The 22,500-nt window shown below is 48.3% G+C and overlaps 1 protein-coding gene across 1 annotated transcript; it reads right to left on the reverse strand.

Moving 5' to 3' along the window:
- Positions 1 to 126: 126 nt before the first annotated feature.
- atp1a3a (ATPase Na+/K+ transporting subunit alpha 3a) lies at positions 127 to 16,074 on the reverse strand. The gene is given in 23 exon segments (XM_079368109.1): positions 127 to 213; positions 216 to 253; positions 362 to 492; positions 577 to 699; positions 701 to 723; positions 842 to 965; positions 1,348 to 1,502; positions 1,626 to 1,794; positions 1,864 to 2,014; positions 2,324 to 2,460; positions 2,567 to 2,742; positions 2,827 to 3,019; positions 3,102 to 3,346; positions 4,084 to 4,282; positions 5,630 to 5,809; positions 5,902 to 5,990; positions 6,736 to 6,853; positions 7,175 to 7,309; positions 7,490 to 7,603; positions 8,159 to 8,362; positions 8,473 to 8,532; positions 9,052 to 9,165; positions 15,752 to 16,074. Coding segments are annotated over 23 exon segments (2,949 nt in total). The 5' UTR covers positions 15,758 to 16,074; the 3' UTR covers positions 127 to 148.
- Positions 16,075 to 22,500: the final 6,426 nt, after the last annotated feature.

Here is a 22,500-nt window from a genome sequence, read left to right on the forward strand (position 1 = left end):
AAAGGGCGCCACGTAACCACTAGGCCACGTGGCACGTCATGTGATAGCGGTATTCTTGAGACATGTCAGGGGTTGAGCTCAGACAGAGTCAGAACATCGTGCTGATCAGGTTTATAAAAACACAGCGGATCTGTCACGCTGACTTCTCTTACTTGAGTGGATACATGCGCAGTGCCAGGTCCATGCCCGGAGTGTAAGACAGGAAAGCAGCAGAGCCGTCTCCTCGAACAGGCCGAAGATCAAAATCTTGTTCCTGCAAGACAGGAGAGCGTTAGCTGCAGCGGACACGTCACAGAGGAGACGACTCAAGGATCTCAGTCTCAGTGGCTGTCGTCAAGTCGCTCAGTGTTTTTGGACTCACTTCATGCCTTGCTGGAACACGGAGTTACGTCTGGTCTTACAGATGATGACGTCCGCCCACTGCACCACCACGATGCTGACGAAGAACGCCGTGTGGCACGTGAACTCCACGATCTTACGCTGCTCGTAGGTCTGAAACGGGAAACCCATCGTGTCACTTCAAACGCCCTGCGGACGTCAGAGCGGCGGGAGCACGCGGCCCTCGTTTCTGCTCACCCATTGCTGGCCGTAGCTGTCCTCCAGGTCGTTGTTGGAGCGGTCGTCCCAGTTGAGTCGGATGCCGACGAGGACAGACGGCAGGAAACCGTTTTCAGCCATGATGACGAAATAGGCGAAGAAAGCCGCCGAGAGCTTGGATCATACCTGCGGACGGGAGACGGAGCGTTAGGCGAGTAAACATGACTCATCACTTCACGCCGTAGACACAGACAGCCGTCCCTTTCGCTCATATCCAAAAAAAGGCCGACACTGTGGCGCCTACCGATCTGTCCGTAGGCGATGCTGATGAGCCGCTCGTTGACCAGCTTGTCCCTCTGTGGGTTCCTGGGCTGACGCTTCATGATGTCACTCTCGGCTGCTTCGTAGGCGAGCGAGATGGCGGGAACCTGACGGGGGACGAAGTGAAACCGCTTTGATTTAGCATCTCAGACCTCTGCTTCTTTAAAAACATGAAACAGTTTGAGTGAATGGAAACGGCTCCCACACTGCCACCTAGTGTCACCTAGTGTACACACACTTTGAAGCGTCCTTTCAGGTTTTAGTTTTCAAAGTGACGCTGAATGATGAAGCCTGATAAACATGTAGATTGTCTGTATTTAACTGTTCATTAATCACACTCAGCTCCATAACTGGCATGTAATGTGACAGATGCAGCAGAATACACACTTCTGTGTGTGTGTGTGTGTGTGTGTGTGTGTGTGTGTGTGTGTGTGTGGTCTGATAAGGAGATCTCTTCTTGTGCATGCAGACGTGTAACATGTCTCTGACCATGTCTGTTCCCAGGTCGATGCAGAGGATGGTGATGGTGCCCAGAGGCAGCGGGATGTTGACCAGGATGAAGAACAGGAAGGGGGTGATCTCGGGGATGTTGCTGGTCAGAGTGTACGCGATGGACTTCTTCAGGTTGTCAAAGATCAGGCGGCCTGCGAAGAGGAAGGTGGTGCGTTAACGCGTACAAGCTGCTGAACACGGCTAACCCCGATGGGTACAATCAACACGGCGAGCTTCAGAATCAGTTTTTCTCCAGTTTAACATTCGCCGCTCACCTTCCTCCACTCCTGTGACGATGGAGGCAAAGTTGTCATCGAGCAGGATCATGTCTGCGGCCTGTTTGGACACGTCTGAGCCAGAGATTCCCATGGCGACGCCGATGTCGGCCTTCTTCAGGGCGGGGGAGTCATTCACGCCGTCGCCTGTCACGGCCACGATGGCGCCCTGCAAAGGGAGCACAGATGGTGTCATAGACTGGTTTCATGACACGCACTGCGTGCACAGTGAACGCACCTGTCGCTGGCAGCCCTCTACGATGATGAGCTTCTGCTGCGGCGAGGTTCTGGCAAAGACGATCTCCGTGTGGTTCCTCAAAATGTCGTCCATCTGATCCTGGGTCAGGTCTTTCAGGTCCGTACCGTGGATCACACAGGCCTTGGCGTCCCTACGCAACACGGATCGAGTCAAGACATTCCCATATATGATCAATAAATGGTCATTTTATCAGACGCTGCTAACGCTGCTAACTCTGCTAACGCTACTAACGCTGCTAAAGCTGCTAACGCTGCTAACTCTGCTAACGCTGCTAACGCTGCTGACTCTGCTAACGCTGCTGACTCTGCTAACGCTGCTAACGCTGCTAACTCTGCTAACGCTGCTAACGCTGCTGACTCTGCTGACGCTGCTAACTCAGCTAACGCTGCTGACTCTGCTAACGCTGCTAACGCTGCTAACGCTGCGTGTTCAGTCTCACCTGGGGTTGACCTGGCTGACCGGGATGTTGAGACGGGCAGCGATGTCTTCCACCGTCTCGTTGCCCTCAGAGATGATGCCCACGCCCTTGGCGATGGCCTTGGCTGTGATAGGGTGATCACCAGTCACCATAATGACCTGAAGACAGGAGTCAAAAACACGAGGCAGAGATTGAAAAGGTGGAAAGGGAACAATGACTGATGAACTCCCTCTTGAACGTGCGTGCTGGTTTTCCTCGGCCCACCTTGATGCCAGCTGAGCGGCATTTGCCCACGGCGTCCGGCACGGCAGCACGGGGAGGGTCGATCATGGACATGAGGCCCACAAAGCAAAGGTTGTCTGTCTGGAAGTTGACGTCGTCTGTGTCGAAGGCGAAACCTTTGGGGTACTTGTCCTCGGGCATGAACAGGTGGCAGAAACCTGACGGGGGGGGGGGATGAAAGTTATGTATAGAAACACGACATCACTCACTGCAGCTGAATCCTCATCGTCTGTCGTCCTCACCCAGCACTCTCTCTCCCAGTCCTCCCAGCTCCATGTAGGCGTTCTGGAAAGCCTCTTTCAGCTCTTCGTCCATCGGGCTCTCTTTGCCCTGCAGCATGATGGTGGAGCAGCGGTCCAGAATCCTCTCCGGCGCTCCCTTCATCACCAGCAGGTAGCGGTTATCGCTCTCGTCCTCGGGTTCGTGAATGGAGAGCTGATGAAAACACAGACGAGCGTGAGCAGGAGAGCCGTTTGAGAGGGAGGTTTGTTTTCTGGGCGAGCGAAGGGGGACTCACCTGGTACTTGTTGGTGGAGTTGAAGGGGATCTCAGCCACCTTCTTGTTCTTCTCCCTCATGGCTTTGACCGAGCCGCAGGACAGCTCGATGCACTTGAGCAGGGCGGACTCGGAGGCGTCGCCGGCCACGTCCCGCTTCAGGATGGGCAGAGACTCCTGAGCGGCCTTGAACACGGCGCGGTTGCACAGAGCAGCAACACGGGCGAGAGAGCCCCACGTCATGGAGCTTTTGTCGAAGGACGAGCCTGCGAAACAAAAAACAAAAATGATCTACCTAATATAAAAGTGCAAAACATATATTTATTTCGAATTTAGCTATACCTGTAAATTAAGTGTTTGGTAAAGGTTGTGTGTGTGTGTGTGTGTGTGTGTGTGTGTGTGTGGGGAGGGGGGGGGTCCTGGTCTTCATGTCTCTCACCTGTCTCATCCTCTGTTGAATTTTTTAAAATGAAAAGTCCAAGTATACTGCTGAGTCATGATTACTGATTACTTAAACTGTAATGCCATGTTGTTTAGTTACATTATTACTTAATCCACCCAAATAATATTATTGATGGATAATTCATGCTGTGACTGAACAACATGATTGACAACTGATTAACATGGCCTTGAAATATTCCGATTCATGTCCTTTAGTTTTCCAGCCTCGGCTACATTTCATCTGTCGGCTCCTTCACTGTTTCTCTTATCTTACTACAGTTCTCACCTGTCCTCCTCTGTCCCTGATGATCCTCTGCCTTTCTTGCTGCAACAAATGACAACTTGATTGATGCAGCCTTTTAACACTACCTTACATATTTTAATATTCATTCAGCAAATACAGTCACATCGCGACCGTCTTTACTTTCAGGTTTTAATGAAACGAAAATGCGGAGGCGCGGAGCGCTGAGACGTGTTTTTCTTCATAGAGGACGGATGATAGGGAGAGAGAGAGAGAGAGAGAGAGAGAGAGACAGGGAGAGAGAGAGAGAGAGAAACTGACCCGACTGGTCCTCGGTGGTGTCGGCCTCGTGGATCTGGTTGTCGAACCACATGTGGGCCACGGTCATCCTGTTCTGGGTCAGCGTGCCCGTCTTGTCCGAGCAGATGGTGGAGGTGGAGCCGAGAGTCTCCACGGCCTCCAGGTTCTTCACCAGGCAGTTCTTACGAGCCATTCGCTTGGCGGTCAGCGTCAGACACACCTGAGAGACGACGGGGAGACGGGCCAGAGCGAAGGGACGAAAACGGAGAAGAGAAGGAGAGACGGCAGGAAGGAAGAGGTCGATGGTGGAATAAGAGAAAGAGGAAAAACAATCATTAGAAACATGTGGAAAGATGACAGCACAGGTGATCATCTCCAGGCGTTACAATTCAGCCAAAGAGCTGCAAAATATGGAACCAAAGCCAGAACCCAAAGTGCCCCGACACCTGGAGATGCTCATCCTCCTCGCTGTTCACCAGCAGAATGCACTACGAACTGAAACCTATCAGTTAAAAACACAGCCAGGAGAGCGATGCAGAGAGAACATGAAGCATGACCAACGAAGGCGTGAAGCAGAGCAGCGGTGCAGTACATGTCATCATGCCAAGTACGGCAGGACCCGAGGGCCAAACAGAAGTAGCCAAGGCCAAAGTCAGTCATTATAGCCTAGTATCATTACATCAGCTAGACGGTGTCAGTGCAGGCAGCACGGCGACCGGCCTGGAAGAGAGAGAGAGAGAGAGAGAGAGAGAGAGGGACACACACGGGTCTGCACTGAGAGAGAGAGAGAGAGAGAGGGACACACACGGGTCTGCACTGAGAGAGAGAGAGAGATGGAGAGAAGAGGAGCGTGACCACAGAGAGACAAACTGACGGAGAGAGAGAATGTTAATGCACAGAAACACACAGAGACGCTCACACGTTCACCACGACGTCACGAGATCAAAGAGCAAACAGCACGACGCACGCCGGCGGATCCACAAACACTTTCACACGTTCCTTACAGGTCCATTCATCAGAGCTCAAATCTGAGTGACAATAATAATCCTGAGCAGAGTCTGCAGTGAGCTGTCCTGACTCGCTCATGCTGCGCTTCCTAATGACGCTCGTCTGTCTGCTGATCGTTTCTAATGAAGGAAGTCGCAGCAGCAGTTTGAACTTTAAGGGAGGCTAACAGCTAAAGGCTAACAGCTGTAAGACGTCAGAACTTCTTCATCATCTCGTCTGCATAACATCGATATCATCACTGAGAATACAAACGTGTTGATTTATTTCACCCACCTGGACACGCTGTGGTGGGTGAGGGTTAAATATGCAACTTTATCACTGAACATCTTTACAGAGCTGCTAAGCTAACAGGCTGAAACTGTCTGTGTGAAGGGTCGAGATGGTTTCAGGTTTTACACAGACAGAAAAAAGCTTCTCTGAGGATTTAAAAAAAGGAACAGTATCAATGAAACAACAATTTTAAAACACGATGGAACTTTGAAGATACAAAGAAATACGAGAACATCAACTCTCTCTCTCGCTCGCTCACACACACGTTGACCCGTCTCTTTGGACTCACGGTGACGGTGGCCAGCAGGCCCTCGGGCACATTGGCCACGATGATGCCGATGAGGAAGATGACGGCCTCCAGCCAGCTGTACCCGAGGACGATGGACAGGATGAAGAAGGACACGCCGAGGAAGACGGCCACGCCGGTGATGATGTGGATGAAGTGCTCGATCTCCTTGGCGATGGGCGTCTGAAGAGAGGGAGGAGCGAGACCGTGTTAAGGATCTGCGTCTGGAAAACGTAGAGATATTGTGTGACGGCGATGAAGCTCCGGCGCCGTACCTTGCCCGTCTCCAGGCCGGAGGTGAGAGTGGCGATGCGGCCCATCACTGTACGGTCACCGGTGCACACCACGATGCCACGAGCGGTTCCTGCAGAGAGCGAGGACAGAAGTTCAGTTTATAATGTGAGTGAGCATGAACACACGTAGACGCGTTTCAGCACGACGCCTTCATCTGGAAGTCAAACAGATGGGACGCCTTTTACAGTAGACACAATCAGGAGGACATTTATACTTGGAGCGGTGGGCGTGGCCTGCAAACATCCAGAGCGTTAAAGTCCTGCACCAGTGACCACATCACCCCCGTCCTTCAGAACCTCCACCGGCTCCCCGTCGGACTTCTCCTCATCACCGGCTCCTCCCCTCCCTCTATTTGAATTATTGTCATTGTTTTGTTTCTCTTTGTGAAGCATGTTTGAGTCTTCAGGATAATCGGAGCTTCTGATGAAGACGAAGAGGAAGTTCGTTCTCATAAACAGAACAGTTTTTTTTCTTTGACGGACAGTGTTGACTGGAAGACGCTGCCTGAAAGAAGAATTACTACAAAAATGCAATGTGTGCATGTTTCCACCAGAGGGCAGTGTGCATCATTGTTTTCATTTAAACTCCAGTGAGGCGCATGCTTTAACATGCAGGGTCTCCCAGTAAGTCTCCCAGTCACATGATGACATAGAGTGGAACAGGTTTAAGGTTAAAGAGGTCATGTTTACCCCCCCCCCCCCCCCCCCCGACCGCCATGACCAGTGATGTCACTGTCCTGGAAGCTGAAGTGTGGCGTCTTTGTTTGCACGACTGAGCCGTGTTTGCACGGGAGGGGGGGGGATCTGAGGTCTCACCCTCGACACAGTTGGTGGAGAAGAAGGCGATGTTCCGGGTCTCCAGTGGGTTGTCATGGGTACAGTCAGGTGACCTGGTCTGGGGCTCAGACTCACCGGTCAGCGAGGAGTTGTCCACCTGGACGGAAGAGAGGACGAGAGCGGAGCTGCTTGAGATTCATGATCAGCTTCACAGTCTTTCTTTTGCTTTTATGATTGTTTATGTTTCATGTTTCTAATCAACGTTTTTTAAAATTTTCTTCGAGACATTTCATTTCATAAAAATGTGGAGAATCAGGACGTGAACTGCACTGAGCTAAACACAAAGCTGTTTGGGGATTATTTTAAACACACGTTTGCATCTTTACAGCGTGAGATTCTTTTCTTCATGTGTCTGATTTGAAGTGAGGAGACGCACTCGTTCTGTTCTGTCTGCAGCTAAACACACGAGTGACCTCACCTTGCAGCCGTGGGACGAGATGATGCGGAGGTCAGCAGGGATCCTGTCTCCTCCCTTCACCTCCACCAGGTCTCCTGCCACCACCTGCTCAGCATTGATCTGCATCTTCTCTCCCTCGCGGATCACCAGGGCTTGCTGGGAGGGGTCACAGAGGTCGAAGAAAAGGTCAAAGAGCTGTGACTGATGCTAAACAAGCAGGGTGGTTAATCGTGTCCCTCAGTGTTTCCACTCTCACTGACTAACGACAGCCAATCAGAGGGCTTCACATGGTTACTTGTGCATGCTTTGAACGTCCTGACCTGAACAGTCCAGTACCTGAGGAACCATGTTCTTGAAGGACTCCATGATCTTGGAGCTCTTGGCCTCCTGGAAGTAGGAGAAGCAGCCGGTGATGATGACGACAGCTGACAGCACGATGCCCAGGTAGAGCTGCGGAGAGAAGCAGAGATCAGCTGACTGACTTCATCACGGTCCAAACATGTCGTGTCACAAAGAAGCAGTGACGAGACGGAAAAAGAAATCCCCGGATTCTTTTCAAGCTTCGTGTCATGGTTTTATTCTGCAGCTGACACATGGCGTGTGGTTCTGGCAGCGTGTTACAGTCGTGACCACTCGTGCTGACTCCTCACTGTCTTTGACCCTGTGTCGTCCCCCGGCGCTCTGATCCGAGTATCTTTTCATACCCTTTTCATACCCGCCGTTTATCGTCAGGGCTCTGACCTGACACGAGCTGACCCGTGGATCATCATCCACGCCATGAGTCACACACACCCCTGGTGCCTCGCCAAACACAGACATTAGCAGGATGGTGTCTGACATACTAAAGATGGTCACAGCAGAATCCCAGAGCGTGAGTGACTCAGCAGTTTGTGCTGCAGGTCACACGAGCACGCGGCGGCTCATCGCTCGCTAAGTGCCCCCCCCCCCCCCCCCCCCGGGTTCTGCTTCATGTGACGAACATCATCAACAACTTCTCCCACTCACATTATCTCCGGCAGGCTCGTCCTCCGTGGCGGCCTGGATGGCGTAGGCCAAGAAGCAGAGGATGGCGCCGATCCACAGCAGGATGGAGAAGCCGCCGAAGAGCTGGCGACAGAACTTGACCCACTCCGGGGTGGTGGGGGGCGGGGTCAGGGCGTTGGGACCGTCCCTGGCCAGGTACTCTGCTGCCTTAGCGTTAGTCAAACCCTGAGAGGGGGGGAGGGGAGGTGGACGAGCAGAGGGGGGAGGAAGCAGAAGCTGTGAACTGGACTCTCATGAGCGTGCACAGATGAACAGGAACAGGAAGTAGTTCTCACCTGGACGATGTCAGTGCTGTACTTCCTGCAAACCTCCTCAACGGACATTTTGTGCTCCGTCTAAAAAAAAAGAGCAAAGAAAGAGAGTGAAGTCAAAGCGCTCAGACGTGTCGGACATGAGCCATCTGTTCCTCCAATCGGTTTCTTATTAATTTCTCTTCATGGTCAAACTTTGGTTCCTTCAGATTTTGGTTTGGAATATTATTCATAAGTGACACAATGAAGGATGTGATCTAACTTTGTTTATCTCAATAAAGACATTTTGTTTTGTTTGTTTGTTTGAGATGATCTCAGGAGGTGGAGAAGCTTTTTTTTTTTAACTCCGATCATTTCTTCTTTATTGAATAGAAATCAGTATTTTTAAGCTTGGAAGCTTTATGCATCTATACTCTGCTTTATCTAAAGCAGGAGCTCAAACTAACTCACTGTTAGATGGTGTTTGACGTTCAGGTGTTTCCTAAAGATGAGCGTCACAGCGTCACGCTGATCTCATAAAGTGGGGGATTAGCTGCTCATAGAGAGCTGGAGGGAAACTCCAGTGTTGAGTGTTTGTGGGTCACGCGTGCACGGCGGACTTACGATGGGAACTTCCTTCTTCAGGTCGTCCAGATCCTTGCCCCCCTTCTTCTTGGGGGACTCCTTCTCGTCCTTGTCCTGCGTGGTGGCCACGCGGTAGCTGTCCGACCGTCCGTACTGCAACAACACAAAGACAGTCGGCTCTTAACGGACACAGAAACAACCCAAAGCACGAAGAAGCAGGATCACAGCTGAGACACCACAGGACGCCTTTAAAGTCCCACTTAATGAAAGTCAGCTGACGTATCATGAAACCAGGACGGGATCGGGTTACATGCTCGACACTCTTTGATCTGACACAACATCAGACATCGTCATCTCCATTTTCTACATCTAAACCCTGCTGAAGCACGCTGCCGTCCAATCACTGTGCTTGTTTCCATGCAGGTGTTTCAACAGGTGAACTCATTTGGTTAACAGCCGAGTCATTCTGCTGATGATAGATTACAGATTATTACAACACAGACTTTTTAGGCTGATGTCTGGCTGACCCCTCCATGACCCAGTCACAACATCAACACGAGGATCCTCATTGGGTGTTGGAGGAGTCGTCCACCCTTCATGATGAGACCAGCACAGGTCACATCCCGGCTGTTCAGACTGCTGAGTCAGAGCGGAGACATGAACGAAGGTGATCCTGCGACTGTTTGTGAGACGCTGGACGTGTGAACCAGGGTCACTACAGGCAGCGTTAGCATTGTTAACGAACACTAAGAAGCTTAAGAAAACTAAGTGAACTTTGACCTCTGATCATCAGGCAGAGGGCGACATGAGCGTGTCCCCACTGTGACGGCGTGCACACGACGAGGGGGGAGCAGACGTGTTTTGGGAAGGCTCTTTTGTGGATGAGTGTGAGCTGAGAGAGTTCACACTGATCGAACGGCCGTCTGCTTTTCTCTTCTCACTGGATGAAGAGGCAGCAGGTAGACGAGCACACACACACACACACACACACACACACACACACACACACACAAACTAAATTAAAGACAGACAAGCAGGTAAGCTAAGCAGCACGCCTGCGTGTGTTAGGAGTGTGGGAGGAGGCCGGAGCACCCGGAGAGATGAGACACATGCACGGGGAGAACATGCAGACCCCTCACGGAGAGGATCCGGTCCCCACAGGGACCCTGAGGCAGGACGCTTCCACTCAGTCTGTGCACGTGTGTTTGTCTTCTGCCTGACTGCAGGCGTGTCCATGTTTGAATCTGTATGCACAGCATGTTCATGTGTTTATGTGTGTGTGTGTGTGTGTGTGTGTGTGTGTGAATATGTGTGTGTGTGTTGCCATCTGTCTGGAGGTGCAGCGTTCCCCGGTCAGACGCTCGTGTCCATCAGGCCATGAGATTACTGCTGTTTACTACACTGACAGATTAACCCAGTGAACAGCAGTAATCCCTCTCCTCCACACTCTCTCTCTCTCTCTCGCTCGCTCTTTTCAATCCCAGCCTCTCATTCAAGTATTTACACTTCTAAAAGCTTTCTGAATGTCTCTGCTTTAAATGAGCAGAAGTGATTTCAGAGTGTGGATTTCTTCAGAGAACTAACGGGATGAAAAACTGCTCTTCTGCCTTTGCTGCTCGAGTAAATACAATGTAAACGTCTAAGCAGATATTTTTTCTGCTTTTAAGCCAAAACTTAAAAATCAAACATTTGACGAGTGAACTGAATCACTGCTCCGAAAAGGATGGGAGCGATCAGCCTGCTGAAAGGTTGAAGGCGACGGCGAGGTCAGGCGGCGGCGTGCTGGAGAGCAGCAGCTCTGTCAGAAGTCACATCAACACGAGCGTTCACTCATCTGTCCCTCATCTCTTCTGTCGCTCCTCCTCCTGAGTGTAACACACATAGACGCTCATCAACGTCAGTGTCTCGCATTACTTAAGATATTCTCTCAGAGGGAAACGACTCGGGCCTGCGCTCGGGCCTGTCACTTCCATTCCTCTGTTCCCGGGCGCCTCCGGCTCATGTGTGCACACATCCACTCAGTGTGATGGCTGCAGAGGCGACAAGATCAATTCAAGCATGTAAATGACTCATCAGCGCTGCAGCATCCAAAGAGAGGCCCGATACATCTGACCCGAACGCTGGCGAGCGCCACGAACTCCAGATATGAAGCTTGACAAGTCAGAGCGAGCTCCTCCCTCTCGGCTGATGATATCGATGGCTTCATTTGTGCCTAAAATGAACCGGAGACAAATCTCCCGGGCTCCAATGAGCCACATCGATCATTCATTGAATGGGAGAAATATGTGCAGGGTCAAGTGTAGGAGAGGAAGAATCTATGGGCGTGGACGTTTCTGTTTCAAATCAGAGCAAGAAGGCTTCATGTTCAGGAAGCTGCACCCATGAGAAGAACTCTGAGTCCCGTGAAGTGGATCCAGGTGTGAAATCTGTCCTGTGTCAGTTCTGTGTTTTCACACAGTGTGAGACCTGAGGAGGTCTCAGCAGCACCCACATGGACAGAGTGCTCCGTGTCTCCTGGCCCGTCTGCAGCTCAGGGCACCACAGCAGCTCTCAGGGAGCCTGGATAAGCCCTTTTTAATCTGCTGGAATCACTCAAACAAATCTCAGCAGCAACATTTTGATCCGTGCATTCAAGATGGAGAACAAAGAAACCAAAGAGCAGGGTTTTAAAACGGGCCAGATGCAGTGATAAACGTGGAGTGCTGGTCGCCCGGTGTTCGAGGTCCTGTCCCACCATGTCATTCCCAACGCTCTCTCATCTCCTGTCCTGGTCCAGGGACCGAGGTTTGGGCGGACAGAGGGTTCTGGCTCTGGATGTGTCATGGTGGATCACCGTGAAGGCACACACACAGAAATGGATTATGGGACAGATCAGTGGACTGAGCGACCTAGAAACTGCTAGTACACACACACACACACACACACGCACAGTAAGAGGGGTCCTCCACCCCCCCACCCTCCCCCCTTGTTTACATCGTCCTCCCTCCATGCTGCTCATCTGCACCCAGGTTTCATGTCGACATGATGACGCCGTGTTTCCATCACTCTGGACTCTTTGTCAGATAACAGTTTAAATCTCCTCCTGACGATGATGATGATGCTGATGATGCTGAGCAGTGATGAAGGTCAGACAGTTAGCTGTGTCTGTCTCTGTCCTTGTTTATGATCAGAGAGGAGGAGAGTGTTTGTTTTATTGATCACACTCTAAATGTGATGCTGTGTTGTGTTGTAACAGTTAAATGGAGTCAATACCACCAATTACCCTTCACGCCGGGCGAACAGGAAGTGATGTCAGAGTGAGCTCACAGGAAGTGTCCTGTTCACGCTGCATGGTGTGAACTGATGGATGACATTGGAAAACCCTGATCAGAATGTAACACACACACACACACACACACACACACTCTTTAAGTGCTTGTGTGAAGGACGTGCTGGTTTCTGGACGGCATACAGCGGTCTGTGTCATTCGACACTTCCCATTGGCTGCTCTGAGTCGGGCCAGTTTTGACCAAAAGGAACAATGATTACGTTTCAATCTGTGACGTGTCTTCAGGGCGAGCGTTAACGCCACATGTCGCTGCCTTTAGCTGTACTCTGTATCAGGACATCTGCATGTTTGGAGTTTGCTAAAGGAGTCCGTCACTGTGCTCTGGATCTGAGCTGATTTTAGTCTCCTCTGTTCTCACATTAACCGTGGAGCGCTGAGAGCACCGTGCGTTACACAGACGAGCGCCGCGGGCGGCTCGCTCCCTCATTGATTTGTGGAGTCGGTGGGCAGTTAGTCTCTGTGACATCGAGCTCTGGGCCGGCCGCTGAACTCGACTGCTTTAATCAGCACTGAAAGACTTCGAATGTGTTCTCACGTCTGTCTCCTCCGCACACAAAGATTTAGAGCTTACAGATGAAGAAAACAAGGCGGCCATCGTTCAGTCGACGCAGACCGTGAGAGCTGACTCGTCTCAAACGTTCCCAGGGTTTCCTTCATGTGGGATTCAACAGCTGTCATTCCCATCTGTCCCAATTTCAAAGATTTTTCTCTTTCTTGCCTCAGTGGGTTTTTTTCCCCACCAACTATTTTCAGTATTTTTCAACTTGAAGCCAAAATTTTCCTTGAATTCACATTTCCCCCCCGCTGGGCGAGCCTGTGTGTGTGTGTGTGTGTTTCAGGCCTGTGTGTGTCTCTACAATAACAGAATTCCCCCCTCAGGGATTAATAAAGTCTGTAAGATAAAAAAAATCTTAATTAGAAAAAAAGTGATTGATTTGGCAGCAATCAGTGATGATCGGCACACGATCCACATCGAAGCGGGAGGCACAACTTCCATGTAGTATCCCACTCACAGAAGGTGAATGAAAGTGGGTTCAGCCTGCCTCACACACCATCCATCCCCCACACTGATTGGTTCTGAGGAGCTTACGCACCACAGTGCATTATGGGATATCAGCAGAGGCATTCATCCTTGTATATCAGCTGTGCATCTCCCCGCGTTTCTCCTTCAGCTCCTTCATCTGTGACGCTCGCAGCTTATCTTCCTACATTCCCTCACTCGTCAGAGGTGACTCACTCTCTCTCTCTCTCTCTCTCTCTCTCCATTGTCAGTGTCAGTCACTGGAACTCAGTCAGTTTTCCTCGAAACAGCCCCCCTAACCCCACCCCCTCCCACCCCCAGGCAGCCTGGGTCTGACCCATCCTCTCCCCCTGATCGTTGCCTCCTTCACCAACTGCCCTCGTCATCAATCGATCGGTGCTTTCCCTCCCCCTCCTCCATTTCAGCCCATTTCACCCAAATATCTATCCTCTCTCTTTTCACCCTAACCCCCCTCCCCTCGGAAAAATCCCAGCCCTAACATAGGAGTTTCCACTTCCACACACACACACACACACACACACACACACACACACACACACCCTCTCCTTCTCCACTCTTTGACGTTAGAGTTCAGAGTGGTTTCCCCCTCAGGCGTGAGTGGACAGCATCATAATCCGTGACACAGAGTCACCATTTCAACCCCCCCCTTATCCCAATCCCAATCCCCCCCCCAACCCGGATATGGAGCAGAGAAAGAAACCCCTGCCCAACACACTCCATTAGCTGTGATGCACCATGACAGTGTGAGCGATGAAGTGCATCATCAAAGTAAAACACAGCATCCCATCATGCATCATGGCGTCTACTTTTAAAGCCTGGAACAGGATGTCCTTAATGACCCGACACATCAGGGACTTTGTTGGAGCCGTGGCGGTGAAACCAGACGATGGAGGCGTTTGAAGAGCGCCCCTTCTTTAGGTATGTGGGGGTAAAGAGGGGGGAGGGTTGAGGAACCATTTTGACACACTCGTCTGTGCCCATTTGGTACCCACACGCCTCCTCTGCTTCCACATCCTCACCAAGTTTAGCAACGCCATTCACAGCGACATGACCAACCGGCGCATTATGTCATCTCTGAATGGGGAAGAATCAGAGCCTGCAGGATTTTCATCCCCAGCCCACGCCCACTGGAGATCTTCATTTCCCACTTTGCATTCCCAAAATTTGCAAATGTTGAATGCATGACTCTCTTTTTGCTCCCTTAAAACACACACACATACACACACACACACACACCCCCATGCAGCCATGATTTGCTTGTTGTGGACTGACATGGTACTCAGCAGTCTGGGCTGCTTTAATCAGAACCAGTTGCATGTTTCACCTGCATATTTTACACAGTCGATTTCATGTCTGCCTCGACTCGTCCGTGTCATTATGCAGTCCGACTAATCGCGAGCTTAAGAGCTGTGAATTTCCTCAATCGCCTGCAGGAGATCCAGCGCCTGCTGCCAGATGTGGATTCGGTGTAATCTGGCATTTTGGAAGCGCTTTACGAAGCAGCACATCTCTCTGCCCTCCCAACACAAATGCATGTGAATAAATCCATAAACATGATATTGATTGCTTATATATAGTCTGAATGCACATTGGGCCCCTTTCTTAGATGTGCTTCTTGCCTTTTGGTGCTGAAAGGCTTTTCAGGCTGCATAATAAAAGGAGACGATCAATGATCCAGAATCCAACTACAGGAATGTTAAAGGTTCCTTTTTTCCACGCCAATAAGGATGTTGGTTATGAATGGGCACTCCTTTGATTCTGACAGCTGAAGAAAACTGGGATTTCCAGCTACAAAATGGATATTAGTAGTTATAAATTTGTTTTTTTAAGAGCCTCTGAAATGTGACAGAAACTAAAATGCGAAAAAAAAAAAAAAAGGTTCCTGTAACGTGGAACCACCTCGCGCCGGTTCTGGATGCTTCTGATCCGGATAAATCTGGCTCATATTCTTCTGGAAGAAAAAAAAAAGGCAAATAGCCTCCCCTCTATTTTCATGTCATTTATTTATAATCACATCCTGCGGCGCATTGATTTTAAAACGTGCACTGTGTTTATGTTTCATTAACAATGCAGCGCGTTCCGAGAGAAAGTAGATCCGTTTAATAGATAATGATAAGTCATTAAAGACGACGCGGATTCATCCACATAACGTTAACGGTTTCAAACATGACTTTGATTAAAAAAAAATCACACCTATCCAATCATGTCCAATGTCATTTTAACAACACACCTGTGCCTCTTGTCGGTTTAACCCTTTCCGTAAACGAAACGGGGACTTTGACGTTTTTTATTCCACACTAGAAGTGACAGAAATGTCATTTTTTATGACTTATTAGCTCAATAAATGAAAGAGAAAATGAAGCTCTTACCCCCATGTTGTCAGAAGATGAGTCTGCTTTGGCGAAGAGGAACAAACTGTAGATAAATTTGAAAAATGTCTCCCCTCAGTTGTTGCTATGACGACAGAGAGAGAGAGATAATATCCTAAACTATCGTGATTAACTCTGAATGAAACACCGAGGCAGAGCTGCCCCTTTTTCAGCTGAAGATTCACAAAAAAACTCTGATTATTTTGGGGTTTTAAATTGTTAAAAAACAAACATCTGTCGTAGCCGTTGACGGTGATCACCTCACTAACCGTCGTCCCTGTGAGTCGAAACGATGCCGGTGGAAAGTAGACCCGGGGAGCAGGCTTCTTCTTCGGATGCTGTCTCCCTCCGCGGATGTGCTCAGGCTGCCGAAACGCTCCGGGTTCCCTTGTGTCACTCCGCGAGTATAACGTGAAGCAACATACTGTGTATGTTCTGTTGTTCATAGACTATAGGACAAAGATTTGTGAAAATTAAAGAGGCTTTTACAAGTTCAACGATTACATTAAATGGTAAAATAAATAATAAAATAACAGATAGATACCTAAAGTTATTATGTAGTCCAAAATGCTTTATAGTAGGCAAATCTGGAGGAGACAAAAACATGTGCCTCTTAAATTCTGAACAACACATATAGTCCCCTGGCAATGAGATGCTGCCTTCATGTGCTCCTCAGATGGTCCAAGTTTAATCTACCCCCAAAAAGATGAGACATAGTTAAGTGTATCAACAAACGACTTGTAACTGTTAAAGAGAACAGCAAGAAGTTCATTAAGAAAACATCTTTTGTCCGCCATATTGTTGACGAAGATGATCGATCGTCACTTCGCCATATCAGGCACTAAATCCTTTTTCTAAGTTTCAGAGTTGTTTTTGTGACTTAAGCAGGCATTCATGTTCACACCACAAATGAAGTGAAACAAGTAGTCCTCTGCAGTGTTCTGGACTTAAACCTGCACTACTTTCAGTCAGTTTCTGGTCCAATTAAATCCTCAAATTATCATGTCAAACTGGTAGTTTTTTAGTGTTCGAGGCTCCACAGGTTTATGAATACCTGGGTCACATAATGTCACTAAAAGATTTATGCAAGCGTTGGAAACAACTGAGGACGCCATCTTTAATAGGAATCTGTGCATTTCTCTTAAATCACGTCAGAATTCAGAGAAGAGATCTTCTACCTGAATTTTTTGTTACTTCGTCAGCTGCTGTTCAGTCTGCAGTTTTTCTGTTCATCAGGGGGAAAGACAGGCACAAACACACTCAACACAGGAAATAGCCCGCATCAGTATTCTGTCTCTTTTTTTTCCCCGACAGATGTGAGACTCAGTGAAGCTCACAAACACGCCATTGTTTTACAATCATTCTGACAGTGCAGAGGAAGGAGAGCAGGAATGAAGAGATGATTAAAGAGCAGGGAATAATCACAGAGAACAAAACAAATAAAATAAATAAAAGGACAGAATGAGTGAGAGAATTCGCAGACATGAAATCTTTCAGCAGCGTCACAGTGGAATGCAGATGGCTCTTCTCTGTGCTAAAGTGGGGAAATGAAAACCACAGGCCAGCAGAATAACTGGAAACAGCAATCACATGGAAACAATGCAGCGTCTGTCAGAGGAGAAAGCTGCAGCCTTACATGCTTTATTTCTGTTTGCACCACCTGCTGTGGAAGATTAGACAATTATCCTGCTGTTTTTAGAGCCTTCAAATGGAGCAGGACCCAGAAAGCTGCATGCACACAACCGGGGGAATAGTGAGCAAGTGATGAAGTGTAAAGCACACCGACACACAGGCTAACGAGAGAGTGATCAAGTGAGGGAGTAAACGTGTCGTTGTCACTGCATAGACTGTGTGTTGCTATGTACATGTTTGTGTGTGTGTGCCTGTGAGACCGTGTGCAGGATTGTCAGTGTGAGGGTATGTGTGTGTGCCTGCGCTCGGGTGTGTGTGTGTGTGTGTGTGCCTCTAATTTGAGGCAGCAACTGTGTCCAGATGGGATCAATACTCGCCTCCATCTCGATGTGAAGTGTGGCCTGGTTTCTGCGCCACTTTATCATCCCTCTAGTATACGCCATCAATCTTTTTCTCTTTTTTTTTTTTTTTTCTTCTTTGAGCGAATGCTTTGAACTGACCTGGAAAAAAAAAATGGTTTCATATAACAAAATAACTTTTCAGTAACAACACGTCAACTCATCTTTGTTCTGCCAAACCGCTAAAAGATAACATCTGAAAAATGTAGTGAAGATAAAAGAAAAGTAACGTGCCATGGGTGATGTTTTTAAAGCTTCATGCTGAGGGATCTGAACCCCTGCTGGGGTCTTTTCAGAGCCTCCGTGTCCTGCAGGGGGACATGGGTTAAAGTTTCCATATCAGGTAAGGTCACATATGACCTCACGTCACTACCCAGTTTACATCACAACTATCAATTTGCAGGAAATTTCCTTTTCCGAGCATCATACAGTTGATTATTTTTAAAAGACCCAGTGACAGGTCTCCCTCTCTTTTTTTCTGGTTCTTCTCCTTTTTCGGTCGACCATTTTGGGGATCATCTCCTCAGGCGTGTGCTGGACAGTTTCAGCAGGGTGAAAAAAAAAGAAGAACTGAAACACACAACCTTTCAGGTCAGAGAAAAAGGCAGAGGTAAGAGGGTAGTAGAGAGAAAGGAAAGAATGGCACAAAAAAAAGAAAAAAAAACAATTTGGAGACCTGGTCACCATGGCAACAATTGTCAGGTAACTGTGGCTCTCTAATCCTGGAGCCGAGACAAAACAAAACAGAGGAAATTGGAAAGAGGATGAACTGGGTTAAAAGCTGACAAACAGAAAAGATGTCTGGGAAAAAGGATGTATGAGCTTGATTGGTGCTGATTATGGTTTTATAACAAACTGAAGTCACGACAGGACAAGACAAACAGGAGCGACCCCTTATTTTGAATAAAAAATTACTAGAGGATAAGGGTTCTTTACAAACAGAATTATGTTCATAGGCAGCAAGTGACAAGTTACCTTAAAAAAGAGAGTAAAACACACAGACAGGTGATCGATTTGAAGCGGTTTAAATTGATCAGAAACTCTCCGAAAATATTATGAGAATAAAATGGGAGTCATAAAGGTCACATATTATCACCTCATGTTTTTCTGATTCTAACATGTGTCTCTAGTCGGTCTACAAACCCCCCAATGATGAGAAAAGTCCATCCTCTCCGTCTTCTGTCTGCTCCACTTTTCAGAAAATGTGAGCTCAAACAGGCCGTTTGGAGATGTTCCCTTCATGACATCACAAAGGGCAGTAGCCCCTCCCCCAGGTGGGTGACACTCCCACAGCTAGGTGTTTGTTCTGCCCTCTGAGTCTGCCTTCTCACCGTAAACAATAGGACATGGAGCCAGAAAGCAGCGAGTACACCCGAGCCCTTCCAGAGAGGGGGCGTGGTCAGACACAGCTCATTTACATATTTAAAGCTACAGACACAGACACAGCTCATTTACATATTTAAAGCTACAGACACAGAAACAGCCTGTTCTGAGCAGGGCTGAGATAGAGGGGTTTATAGACATGATCGACACTATAATCCCAGCCATGTATCAGTGAACGTGTAATCTGAGACCTGTAACCTGCCTTGAGCCTCTGCAGGAGTTTATTTATCGCCTTGATTTCCTGACTTCCTCTGGAGACCAACATGTGTGAAACGTCTTCACAGCTTTAAACTGCACTTGGATCACTCACTAAGTTTATGTCCAGTTTTGACATACAGGCCTGGCTTGTCCCTTTGTCCCTGCAATGTCTGTCATTCAGGTCCTATCCCAAGCCTTTAAAAACATCAGGTCAGATGTATAACTCTAGTTCACACTTTTCTGGACAGGACTACAGCTCTTCTTCGTTCAGTCATAAGCATCCCTATCGGGGGGCTTCTCGATACAAGCTTGACGCTCTGGGCAGCGCTACACGAGCAGCTGCAGGCTAAGGGCTTTGCTCAGGGGGGTCTCAGTGGTACTTGATGCAGCAGAGGGTGTTACTCGCTCAGTTCTCTGGCCAAGACTCTCTCTGTGTATTTCTGGGGATTCAGGTCACACGCTCTAACCTTTAGCTCACAGACTCTGTAAATGCCACAATGTGAAAATCCCACTTTAAGGTCGAACCGCACTCGCGTCGCATGACCAGTCAGACGTTTAAGTTTAACACAGCAATAAAAAGTGAGTCGCCAAGAGAGCTACGATATGCTAACACAGAGGACGTTAACATTTAAATATCTCACATTTTTTCAAAGCGCAGGAAAGACGCCCTTCGAAGGCGAAGAGCCGCGTAGAGAGCGAGAGGAGGCAGTGACCCCGGCCCGTGTCAGATGTCAATCAATCTACACACAGGAGGGTTCAGGGCCTCCTCCACCTGTCACGGTCACTGTTGCCTGTGTTTCATGTAAAGCTGGTGTAGGGGGGATTAGTCTTCAGAAGAGCAGACAAATAAAGAAGCAGGAATGCTGCGTGTCTTTGTGTGTGTGTTCATGTGAGGACTTGCAGGAGGCCATGCGTACGCTGATGAACATTATCCCTGCATCACAGAGCGCAGACATGTCCTGCAGACATAAACATGGCTCACACACACACACACACACACACACACACACACACACACACGCACCTGAGAGGTAAATGAGCATGGTCAGACTAACAGGTGTTTGCACGGTTCAGATGCTCGGACATACAGGTACCAGCAGCTGGACACACACGCACAGACACAGACACACACACACACACACACACACACAGACACACAGACACACACACATGTATATGTAGACACACTTTGCTTTGTGTGGTCACTTATGATGTAAGAATAAAAAAGCGCTTCTGGTGGACTTACGCTTGAAGTGGCTGCTTGTGTTACAGCACACACACACACACAGACACACACACTGATTTTTTCATGTCATTTGTTGTGTCTGTTCAAAGCACATAATGTTCAAAGAAAAAAAGACTATTAATAATCCAACTATGTTCTGAAAGGAGCAGAGAGAAGAATAAATCTTTTTTTGTTTAGACAGCCTCACACACACTCGTCTCTCCCTCTGTTCATACAATCATTCATGACGTACAGTCTGGAGACTGCTGCCTATGAGACATATTAAAACTGATAAGATGTCGTTTTGGGGGATCTTTGGGATTCTTCAGGAACTTGGAAATAAAACAAAGATTTAAGAAAAAAAAAAAAGTCAGCTGACTTCGGTTAAAAAAAATATAAATACATATGGATGTGAATGTTTTGGTGCTGATGTATTTGTGGATTCAGACTGTGTTCAGGAGTGAGGCTTCACTTCTGCACCTTAAACAGAAAAAGTTCAACTTCGGGCTCTAAGCTTTCACTGAAATCAATTCATTCATTTATCTATTTTTTAACAAAGTGCTATTTTGTCCCTTCAGACGCACCATAGATAATCCCCCCGCAGTGTCTCCCTGTTGTCATGGTGATGCTATGCACAAAGAATGTACTTCCCTGTGCAAACAAATAATCTGTTCTATTTCTCCTCTTGGATTTTCAATTCTTTTAAAGACAAAAAACAAAAACAATTGCAGTAAATTGTTGTAAAAAGCAGCAGGGCACGTACTCCTTTAAACTCCAGCACCCTGGACAGCGCTTGTGACCCGTCGAACATAAAGTGAGATAACTGCAGGATGTTGCGTCACATGAAAAGAGAAGACAAGTGAAGGCAGGAGCTGTTTGAACTCGACAAAGAAGAAGAGTCTGTTTGTGCGTCGTGTCGTGTAACGTGTTCGACGTCAGCGTCCTCGTTCTTTCAAGTAGAACAAATCTTTTCTCTTCCTCTCTGGTACCTCATCTGCCCCGAGCTCTCTGATCTCTTCTCTTCTCTCTGTCAGGGGAACTTCAGACCTCGGAGGAACAGTTCTGAGGAAGAGAGAAGTTTGATGTCTCTCGATGAGTTAGTTTCTCAGAGGTCATGTCAGGTTGTCGAACCCTCTCCCTCTCTCTCTCTCTCTCTCAGCTAGCAGCTGTTGTTGTTGTGCATCTTTGCAGGAGAGTGGAATTATTTGGTATGTCTTCCCGGAGGTCAAACATTTAATAAAGTCTGGAGCCTCAAAATGAGAATATGTGAGACAACAAAGCCTCCCGGCAAAGAGAAACACGGCTCGCTGAAAGTTCATATAAAGACAGGAAACACTGAGCATTACATCTGAGCACAAATAAAGAAGCACAGAACCAAAGTACATCTAGTTAGAGATTAAGATTCAAGCTACTGTGTGTGTGTGTGTGTGTGTGTGTGTGTGTGTGAGTGTGTGAGCTCAGCTTCTGTCTCGCTGCACTTTCTGCTCCAGTCACATCTCATAATAGAAACGCAGGCCGAGCTGAAGCTGCAGCCAGGGCTGAGGTTTAATACACTGAGGAGGAGGCGACGGCAGATATGAAACAGGAAGTGTGGATTTTGACTCTTGTCGTCCACAGGGTAGAGAGACACAACAAAAAGGAAAGTAAGAATTCAAGAAGAAGAAAAAGTAACCGTGCTTCAATCAATGCTCGTTGCTTCCTGTAAAACTGAAAAGAAGAAACAAAGACTGCAGAAGTACAAGACGGATCAAATTGTGAGATGGGTGAGCGAGCTTCCAGGTGAGTCTCACGCCGAGCTCTCAGATCTTTGTTCTTGAGCGCTGCAGCGTGAGGCGAGCTGACTGTTCTCGTCCTTTAAACGTGGACGGGTCTTTGTCTCTGCTCTGACTCAGGAACCTGCAGCTGGATGACTC

This window comes from Symphodus melops (genome assembly GCF_947650265.1).
Source record: "Symphodus melops genome assembly, chromosome: 18".
Taxonomy (NCBI): Eukaryota; Metazoa; Chordata; class Actinopteri; order Labriformes; family Labridae; genus Symphodus; species Symphodus melops.